At 33.5% G+C, this 10,688-nt stretch overlaps 2 protein-coding genes across 2 annotated transcripts; both read right to left on the bottom strand.

Moving 5' to 3' along the window:
- Window positions 1-468: 468 nt before the first annotated feature.
- On the bottom strand, window positions 469-2,626 carry LOC139867353 (uncharacterized). The gene is made up of 3 exons (XM_071855721.1): window positions 2,043-2,626; window positions 1,410-1,595; window positions 469-954 (listed from the first exon to the last, which is right to left on the bottom strand). The coding sequence occupies exons 1-3, from the start codon at window positions 2,595-2,597 to the stop codon at window positions 673-675; spliced, it is 1,023 nt and encodes a 340-aa protein (XP_071711822.1). The 5' UTR covers window positions 2,598-2,626; the 3' UTR covers window positions 469-672.
- A 2,586-nt stretch (window positions 2,627-5,212) lies between these two features.
- LOC139867793 (F-box/kelch-repeat protein At3g06240-like) lies at window positions 5,213-7,958 on the bottom strand. The gene is made up of 5 exons (XM_071856146.1): window positions 7,413-7,958; window positions 6,853-6,912; window positions 6,124-6,411; window positions 5,538-5,665; window positions 5,213-5,255 (listed from the first exon to the last, which is right to left on the bottom strand). The coding sequence occupies exons 1-5, from the start codon at window positions 7,956-7,958 to the stop codon at window positions 5,213-5,215; spliced, it is 1,065 nt and encodes a 354-aa protein (XP_071712247.1).
- Between the last annotated feature and the right edge of the window lie 2,730 nt (window positions 7,959-10,688).

Here is a 10,688-nt window from a genome sequence, read left to right as displayed (position 1 = left end):
GTTTTCTATGACGCGTACTTTAATATCATCAGAAACTCGGGCTTGAAAGGAACCACAAGAAAAAAAAAAAAAAAAACACGTGTGTAATGGTGGACCACGATGCATATCTATGACGCGTACTTTAATATCACAAGATGACCTGTGGATTAGCTTTATGAAATCCTTACAAAAGGGCTCATTTCAAACCTCATTATGATGACATCTTCTGGTGACTACAGAAATTGTCGAAAACGGTCACAGAATAATCGGTTAAATCACGTACATTTGAGTAGCATACTTGTCCTCACCAAGTAATTTAAAGATGGAAAATCTCAACTGCTTTGTATGTTGAATTTCTTGAAATCTTATGCTTTAATACAGTAATAAAGTCATGAATTCTCAATCTTCATAAGGCTGAATCAAAACAATATGATTAAATTAGATATTTCAATCTTCATAAAATGGAAAATTTGATTGTGGAACCGGAAACTTTAAAACAACAAACATATTTTCAACATGTAGGACATTTTATTACAACGCACACCAACCTTTACACATTTTCATCATACTAAAAAGGAAAGCCTTGACCACAAGAATTCATAACACATGTTCTGTTTTTTCAAATTATAAGAAAAAAATAACACATATTTGATCAAAACTCTTACCATTTTTACACCACTTTCAAGGGACAACTCATTTATAGATGCAAGAACTCTCTCTAAATCTGACTGGCTTAATTGTATTCGATGTCAAGTTCATATTGCACGAAATTTGCCTTCGGTGCTTTGTGGTCACTAATTTACCAACAACTTCCCCTTTTGATTTCACCTCAAATTCTAACCTCAATGGTATTTCGAAAACTCCAGTATTAGATACCACTAGATTCGAACCTGCACCATATAAGGGTACTTTAGTTGCTTGCAAATTCACAATGGCTGTCCTTGTACTCTTTCTCTGCTGATAATACTTCTTCAACTGAAATCATCATAACCATATATTAGTAAATGTATCACGTGATAAGTTTGATATTAACCATCTCAAGATAGCCTAGTAGTTAGTAGTTAGCGTACTGATATCCTTGTAATAGATCGCAGGTTCAAATTTCAATGGAGGAGTGAAAGGGTCGAAAACGATCACGTTATAGGATATTCGAGTTAGTGATTTATCTCAAAACATGTCAACTGAAAAAAATAAGCTAAAAAAGAAATTGGGTAGTTTTTAAAAGTATAAGTAGCGGAATTATTTTATTAATATATTACAAAACTGGACAAAAATGTTGCCATATATCAAACCAACTCCACTGTGTCAATATGTACCCATTTTAACCTGTTACCAAACCTTTCCAACCTGCCTATATTGCCACTAATGCAAATAGTGAGTTACCCATGGCTCAGTATTCTTTTATATAACACGTGAATGTTTTTCCTAACCTGACCAGTTGCAATCACAATCTCTGAGTAAATTAGGTTCACTGGGGTGGAGCTAACATGAATCCCAAAGAACGTAGCCGGATTATGAACGCCTAGACGCAATGAACCATTGATTGTCAGCAACTTAGTTATGACACCAGATGAGTCTGAACCCTCCCCAATGTAGAGACTATTCAGGGCCAAGCTCTGCAACAAATGCATTACCATATAAGAATCAAATTGAAACTCAATTGAAATCCCAAGAACTTTAAGGATTAGTCATTTTAGTAATCATAATGACATGGGTTTAGAAAAAGATTTAATATTTAAGCATTTTAACACCATGGTACTAAAATTAAAACTCAAACTACACCATCCAAAAATTAAATTGTAACTCAAATCAAGATTGCAATAGTTTAAAAAGTTAAAAACTCTGTCATCTTAATTGTATGAGTTGGAAAATGATTCAGTCTTAAAGCATTCATAACACTATGATGTTCAAATTCAAACACACAATTCACAATTTTAAAGTAACAAACTTTGTAATGTTAATGACATGGGTTGAGAAGGATTTTTATGCATATTAACACCATAATCTTCATATAAAACTAAATCCATTTGCAACTTTAGCTAATTCAAGTCAACTAAACAAACCTTAACAGTGATCTCAGCTTTATAAGGCCTAGCAGCACCCCATATAATCAAGCATAAAATAGTGAACAGAACAATAAAACTCAATAGGGCCATCAAAGCTTGTAATCTTCTAGTAAGCCTCTTTTCATCATCATATTCATCATATTTTCCTTCTTCCACAATCACATTACATTCAGGCCAACCTTTATCGTTCCTTTTTCGGTGAACTTTTCGACCCGAATGTGACCGAAAAATCCCAGAAAACCGACTCGATGAGGAGTTTCTTGAATGCCTACCCACAGAAGGGTGTGAGGGTGATTCCATTGGACTCCTGAAATTAGGTGTTGCTTGTATTGATGATGATTTATCACCATCTTGTGAGTCCCTTGATGGACTTTGCACGTAATAAACCGGACGTTTTGGTGATCTTGATGGTGATGATGGAGCTAAACTAGTTATATCAGACTCTGATTTTGTATGCAACATCTTATTGTTTCTTGAAACAAAAAGAAAAAGACTCCTATAGGCTTTCAATAAATAAAATTCTACAAGATAAAGTTTTAGGCCTTGCTTCATAAAGGTTAAAGATATTTATTAGAGGAAATGGGAATGGGAATTACAAAACTTGAATAACCCACAAATTATATAAAGGGTTTGTTTGGGTGACGAGCTTGTTGGAACTTATGAGAGCTTATAGGAGATTGAGCTTATAATTTTAATAAGCTTCAAGTCATAAGTTTCGTTTGATAGAAAAAAAAAGTAGAGCTTATGAAAATCATAAGCTCTGAAAAAATAAGCTACTTTTAGTAGCTTATGAAAAAAAAAAAGTAGAGCTTATGAACTGGAAAATAAGCTCCAGCTAGTTTACCAAACACTTATAAAAAATAATAAGCTCTAGCTACCAGCTTAAAAAATAAGCTCCAGCTCTAGCTCTATCTCATAAGCTCTAGCTCCAGCTCCAGCTCCAGCTCCAAGATCCAGCTCCAGCTACTTTCATCCAAACATACTAATAATTATGTATTAAATTAAATGATTGATAAAAATTATTATGAAAAAAAAAAAAAAAAAAACAAGAACAGGAACTAGCTAAGGTCTATCTTGCAGACTCAAAACAGACACTGTGTGTGTTTTATCTTAATTTTTTATGGTGTGTAATGGAAATGTGGTGTGTATTTGCAAGTGAAAATTGATAGTATTTGCATTATGCATGAATAGGACCCAACCAATGAGCTGTGAGTGGGGTTTAAAGGAAGTAGAGGTGACTATCACCAAACAAATAATTACCGAACGTAGATCCGAGCCTAAATCCATGCCTAGTAGGATTCTTGCCTCCAAATAACCACTCAACAGTGTCGGCGGCCAACCATTTTTAACATTTTTAATTAATTACTCCGTTTTCAGTTAATAATTTAAAAAGACTATGGTCAACGTGGCATTATAATTTCCAATCAAATTAAAAGTTATATATATATATATATAGTACTATCACGAATCACGATATAACAATGATATGGCTTGTGAGTTTAAAGAACAAACCCGGTAACCCATTACATCAAACTTTATGTTTTATTCACTATATATATTACCCATTTTTTTTTTTTTTTTTTTTGAAGGCAAGCTTGCATCAGTTCGGATCGAAGCCTAGTCATCATTTGCACACACACGCGCTTTCGGGCAGAAAACCCGAACCACACTCTGAGGATCCGACCCTTAAACCATCCCGAGAGGCAGGCGGGCCGGATCTTAGTCCCGGAGCGGGTCGGTAAAACCTTCCCTTTGGGCCACCTTCAAGGAATAATGTTTCAATTCCTAGAGCAGGTGACTTTTTAAATCGTAAGGTTGTGTTATACATTATACATTCAAGAATCTGTATCATTTTGGTGTTAATAGACTTAGACTATCAATGTTCAAAAAAGGTTTTCATGTATTTAAAAAATGAAATAATATAAATAACGTTATTTGAGAAACGCAAACCATATGCTTTCTTTCATATTTTTTTCTTATGAATTTTCGGGTGAAATTGGTATATATGGAATAACTTATAAATTTGGATTCAGTTATAATATAAATATAAATATAAATAACTTACAAAAATAGAATGATATTGACCAAATGTATAACCCTATTATGTATTACTACATAAATAACAAATTTACGTATCATGCTTGATAGTTGTTGGGAATATTGTAGCATGAATATACAATATGTATTTAAATGAATTAGGTGATAAACATGTGAATTGCAATCAATAAAATATATCTTATTTTGGAGAGATTTACCATCATTTTGTATTACGATGTTTTATAAAAACGAAAAGAAAATAAATGCTAGCATCTTTTTTTCCACAAAATGTTGCTTTAATAGTTGAGGACAGCTTCATATGTTAAATGAAAGATATGACAAGCATCATATTCAATATTCAATACTACTTAATTTATACTTGAATATAGGTGATAATAAATTAAAAATTTCAATTAGCTCACTTGATTAAGAAATGTTGAAGAATCTACCTTATTCATCTATGCTCATTTGAAGAATCAAATAGAACAATCTCCTTATCTCCTAAGGCTCTTTTGAAGAATCTACCTTATTCATCTATGCACCCCCTCGGGTTTTCTTTAAAAACTTCGAATCCTGCTTTTAAATTAATGCTCCTTCAAACACAGTCGATCTATTTAGGCGTGAGCAAAAATCCAGAAGAACCAAAACCGAACCGGTACCGGTACCGAAAACCGAACCGATGGGGATTCGGTTTCGGTTCTTCGTTTGGAACGAATTCGGTTTTGATACCATACGGTTCGGTACAGGTAAACCAAACACGAATACCGAATGAAAAAAAGTTGTAAAGTCCAGACCACACAAGTGTCCAAATTTTCATATCAATCAATATAGAAGCTAACAGTGATAAAATTTATATATAGTAGTAAGTAGCAATGAAGTATACATGACATGATACAAGTATCATGTAGAACAAAATTCATCAGGCTAACTGACTTTTAAGTTTTGAAATAATCACCTAGTGCAACTAGTGCAAGATGAGTAAACTGTCAAACTCAATTAGGAGTTTGAAAAACAACACACTGTATTTGAGCTAAAATCATACCTAAGAAAGTTACTACAATTTATAAGACCGGGTTCAAGAGTTTGATCCAACATAAAGAAAATTTATGCATGAACAAATTTTGAACAGACTATAGAAGCCATTGAAGCCAATCAGTATTTTTCCTTTTTGTTCTATTAGAATTGAAAAAAAAAAAAAAAAAAAAAAAAAACCCTCAAAACTTGAATCTCATATATAAAGAGTTCGGACTGCTCATATTGTAGTTCTCGTTTCTGATCATTGAAATGGATCATCCGATCCCGAGCTGTTTAACACTTGATCCTTGACAAATGCAGATTAGTTTTGTATATGTTATGTTTGAAACCGGAAGCCTTTTTTACAACATTACCTCGCTCGTTCTCAATTTTCACCACGCCGGTTTAAAGTTCGATTCGAAAGGGTAATATAGCGAAAACCCTGTACCAAACCAAAGCCAAAACTGCTTTCTTAAATCAGTACGGTATTCGGTTTCTAAAATTGTGACTTTTTGGTTTCGGTACGGTTCAGTACCGGTACCGATCTCATCCCTATTACCACCATACTTCTTTAAGACAAAAGAAGTAACATGGGTCAAGAACTTTTTTAAGGATCGAAAGACCACATCACAGAACAAGAATAACCGCCACATCAGCTTGAAGATAGCCTTTTACATATGTAATATATAAGCAATTAAATATTCTCAGTTAATAGAACAAACATCAACTGAGCTACTCAACTTGACGATTTTTCTGTTATATTATAGAATATTGAACTACACATTTATATGCTGTGTAATTAAAGGAAGAAAGAATATTCTGACATATATAATACTGAACTTGAACTCACTCTTTGTATCTCAAACTTTTAATCATCCCATTTGTTTCAATGTCCAAAACAAGACACAATATAGGCACATTACAGACATAGACATACTTCATACATAAATGTTATTGAAATAAAACAAGTGTTGCTCTAACCGAAACGTTCAAATGATTCAAGGCTTTCAAAATACGTACCGGAAACCATGAATCCTTCTGGGTACCCTTCAACAACTGTTGTTACTCTTGTGCATCTTCTTTCATCCAAATTGTATATAAAAATTTCATTCGCAATATTATTACCCAACAAAATATCATGATTACTGAGTTGAGCAAAGAGCTGAAAATCCATATCAATGTTGTTTTCAATGGTACATAGTTTCGTCCAAGACTTACGAACCCCATACTCCTCCATCACCCACAATTCAAAATAGCGTTTATGATCATCATATAAAACAGCAACTAAAACCAATTTCTCACCAAGAGCAAAGACCTGGGAACACATAAATGAATAATGGGAACACTTAACTGAATCCGGTAACTCGATCTCATGAAACTCTTCATTAGCTATACTAAAGGCAAGAATAGTCATTTTTGAGTGGTTTACGTTTCTTACTACCCAGTGAAGAATATTGTTTACGAGTACCCCTTTTATTTTATAAAATTCATAATGTTTATAAGAGCAATTAGGCAACAACCTACATGAATTGTTGCGCACACTATGAGGGTGTTTGGGAATGCGATTTGAAGGTGATTTTTTGATTATTGCGTTTTTAAAGATGTAAATAATTAAATTATAGTGTTTGGTAAAATAAAATTAAAAATCGATTATTTGCGATATAAGAACTCGAAAACGCAGATTTGGAGAAGTAGAGGTCTTGTCACTGCACGGAAAACGTGAAATTGGATAACTAGTATATTCTGATCAAATTACCTTAGTGCCCCTCAATTTACATATGATATCAACTCTCGAACGCCTTTTATTCAACGTGTACTGTAACATTATATTAGTTATTTATTATATATTAATATTAATATTTAATATTAACTGATATAAATATCATTGCTGTTATCTATCTATCTAATCTATATTCATATAAAACCTTAAAACAAGTTAAAAAACAATTTTTTTAACTTTTTACATTTTTTAAAGAAATTGATTTTTATTTGACCGTTAACCCTTTATCACAAGAATGTCTGTAGTGAACCTTTATCACAAGAAATTGATTTTTGTATAAATCTAAATTTATATTTTTGTTATTGAAAAAGAATGTCTGTTATGGTAATTTTACATGTTAAATAATCAAATAATTTCATTTTCCCAAACACTAAAAAATCGATTTTCAGATTATTACGTTATCAAACAGCATAATCTAATCCAAACACCGTTAATCTAAATCACGTTTTGATAAAGCTGATTATCTGATTTTGATTATGTAAAACGCATAATCAATTTTCAAAACGCTTACCCAAACACCCCCTATATACGCTTACAAAATGGCTCTCGGGATCAGCATCTAGAACTCTCATATGATAAAAGGAGATAAATTTATAATCATCCGTAGAAGAATCATAACCAAATCCATATGCATCAATAATGTCTCCACTAGAATATGGAAGTTTCAATGTATTTCCTGTGGTTGGATTTACTAACCAGAAGTTATTTGTATCTTGAGAGACTAAAAGAAGCCCGTTGCAAGACCCTAGTGCCCAACGCCTTGGTTCCTGGAAATTTACGATTTTAGCAGTTAGGGTTGCGGGTGTGATTTGGGTGTTGAGTTGTTTTATATCAAGCGAGCAGAGTGAATCACCTTTCCACGGAAATAAAGTAAGGTGGGTTGGGTTAGGATTGGGGTTTTTTTTAGTGCAGTTAAGAATATGGGTTTTGATAAAATTGGGACCGGAAATGAGTGAGTACCATCGTTTTGAAACCGATTTGAAACGACCTAGGGATTTAACTGGAAGAAAAAGGAGAATTGCTTCGACGAGGTCCGGTGGAAGGTGGCTTAGGGCACTCATTTGGTTATTTGGGTCCGACATGATTTGGGGAGAAAAATGAAGGGTGAAAATGTAATTAGGGTTTCTTTATCTTATCTTAGGGGAGTTAAGCGAAAGGAGAGGAACAAGTATGGAGATCTGATAACTTACTTCAATCAATTCTGGAGGACTTGTAGTTCGATGATGAAGAAGATGATAATGCCAGTGCGAAGAAGAAGAAGAAGAAATCAAAGGAAGTACCTGTAATCGATTTCCGATTCTGTTCTGCTGGTACGAAGCCTTTAATTGAATCCTCGCTTATAAACCCTAATATGTACGCCCTAATTTTGAAGTTGATAATTGTTACAATAAAATAAAGATGAAGAAGGTGGTTATGGCGTGAATCGAAAAAGGTGAATGATAGTGATTTTGTGATGTAAAGACTAGGTTTGTAAAAGAATTAAAAGAAGTGGGCTATTTATTAGATTTGGGCCCAAGTAATAATCTGTAAAGTGGGTTGTGAGATAAAATGATTTAAAAGTGTGTTGATTCAGTTTAACAAGGAAATCTATTGGTCATGCATGTGTTTGAGCTGTGGCGTCAGCAATTTTTTTTTTTGGAATGAAACTTCAATCTTTTTTTTCTTTTTTTTAGAACGGCAAAATTTTATTAAAAAAAACTCTAGCAAGAAGCTAAAAAAATAATTACAACGGCTTTTAGAGTCATAAGTTCCAATTGAAAACTAAATGACCCATATTTTTTAGCCAATTGAACGAATACAAACGAATATAATCAAACAGCATGCATTTTTCAACGAAGAATCATTAAAAATCATGTCATTCCGAAACCGCCAAATTACCCATAGAAGAGTAAATATGACCCCCATCATACAATGCTTCAGCGAACAAACGTTTTCATCTAACCAAGTCTTCACTTCATCCCAATTACCCAATTCAGGCATATTACAGTCGAACCAAGTTCTAGTCAGTTGCCATAAATTTCTAGCCATTTCACACGCAAAGAATAAATGATCCACCCCTTCCACGCCTTGGTTGCATATCGGACCAAGTGTTGGTTGATAAGTTCTGATTGCGGGTTAATTCTTTGAATGCAAATCTACTTTCCGGATAAATTGAAACTTCAATCTAATTCTTCTCAAGGGAGTGAATCACCACGAGGGTTATTATACTAAAATCAACACAGATTAATAGTAATAGCTAAGAGACGACAATGGCAACTAACGCTACTCTCACACAAGTTGGAACGGTTAAGAAGTATTATGATAAATTTGATTTATGGCCCGCAAAATTTACAGAATCATTCGTCATTTTTATCTTCGTGCCAGGGTTGTAAAGCGTCATTTTTACCTTTTACCTAAATACAAGTAGATATGGATGCCGCATGTAAAAGGAGAGGTGCATCGGTTGAGCGAAAAGATGCAACAATGCATTCAATATTAACGCAATGTGTAAGTGTTCATAACACAAAAGATATGTCACTTGCCTAATGCAATGGCTTCATTGAGCGCACCTCAAGTGAGCACAAAAATGACTAGTAAAACGCATCTGGGGAAATAAGACAAGAGGAGTTACATGACCAACTAGCGGAAAACTTATGCCTTCATTGTGACAAAATGTACACGCCTGAACATAAATTTAGTGGGAAACACTTTCGCCCGAAAATATTGAATAGAAATGAGTGTGAAATGCAAATTAGTGTCGAGGAAGTTAAACAAGATAAAAAGGTGGTGGTAGAAAAGCAAGATGACGTTAATAAAATCGTATCACACGTTTCTATGAATGTCTTAAATAGAACTAATCTTACCTTATAAATTGGAAAGTTATTTGAATTACTTACAAAGAAAAAATCATCAGTTTTGTTATATACGAGATGGTCAATAAATTAAATCAAGTTTTGCTATGAACTCTTAAATGTAACTACAATATATGTATAGTTGGTCGTGTGTGGACATAACGTTAAGACCATCTTTAACAATGATGGGCGTGTTGGCGTGTTGCTAGATATGGGTGGGGTACTTGGCGGGTGTGCTATTAAACTGGTAAATAATAGGGTGACGTGTTGAATGACGTGTTAAAATTTAATTAGAAGTTGGGTGAAAAAAAGAATAAAAAATAATTAAAAAGGATATATGAATCAATGAAAAAACAACACACCACAATTTGTTCCCATGCTCCTTGCACGCAAGCCGACTAACACTTGGCTAGCTCGCCACCATTAATAGTCGTGTTGGTGAATTTGGCCTTGAGCACGCTGATGGAAAATCGTGTGCACTTTTAAATTTTATATCAACGCAGCGGACAGTTAAAATAATAATCTTTTATTATTTTATCAAACATTCATAAAATTAAATAATCATATATTTAATAAAACATTCACACGATTAAGCCTCCCATTAGATCCAGTTACACCACTAATAATTGTCAAGAATATAAAAGCACAAAGTGAGTAAAACGATATACTTTCCTGAAGAAACTGATGAACGGTGAGAAACCTACGATCAAAGAAGATGACCGTCTCTTTGGATAGTCCACTACACTTTCAAACAACGTCAATGGATGCTAGTCCAAATCCAAGTAACAAATTAATCAACTCTTGATTAATCAAATGAAACAATTAAAAACAATCTTATAGTTGCTTCGTCAAAAAGAAAAATAAATATGCTGGATATTTGGTTCGTGTAGCAAGACACCAAAAACGGACTGAATGTTGGTGGGTTTCCTTTTCTTTTCCAAAACAAAACGCATCACAAAGACATAGAGTACTATATGGATG

The sequence above is a fragment of the Rutidosis leptorrhynchoides genome, chromosome 9, assembly GCF_046630445.1.
Source record: "Rutidosis leptorrhynchoides isolate AG116_Rl617_1_P2 chromosome 9, CSIRO_AGI_Rlap_v1, whole genome shotgun sequence".
Taxonomy (NCBI): Eukaryota; Viridiplantae; Streptophyta; class Magnoliopsida; order Asterales; family Asteraceae; genus Rutidosis; species Rutidosis leptorrhynchoides.
This window is presented reverse-complemented; position numbering and strand designations above follow the sequence as displayed.

Bases quoted from the DNA above. Each gene is read 5' to 3' on its own strand.
- LOC139867353 (XM_071855721.1), bottom strand. From the start codon at position 2,597: ATGAAGCAAGGCCTAAAACTTTATCTTGTAGAATTTTATTTATTGAAA. The intron at 1,596-2,042 runs GTTTGTTTAGTT...CATTTGTTGCAG, and splicing joins AAGCTGAGATCACTGTTAAG to AGCTTGGCCCTGAATAGTCT. The intron at 955-1,409 runs GTTAGGAAAAAC...TGATGATTTCAG, and splicing joins TTGTGATTGCAACTGGTCAG to TTGAAGAAGTATTATCAGCA.
- LOC139867793 (XM_071856146.1), bottom strand. From the start codon at position 7,958: ATGTCGGACCCAAATAACCAAATGAGTGCCCTAAGCCACCTTCCACCG. The intron at 6,913-7,412 runs GTAAGCGTATAT...ATAATGTTACAG, and splicing joins CTGATCCCGAGAGCCATTTT to TACACGTTGAATAAAAGGCG. The intron at 5,256-5,537 runs GTTTTCGCTATA...CAATTCTAATAG, and splicing joins TGGCTTTGGTTTGGTACAGG to AACAAAAAGGAAAAATACTG.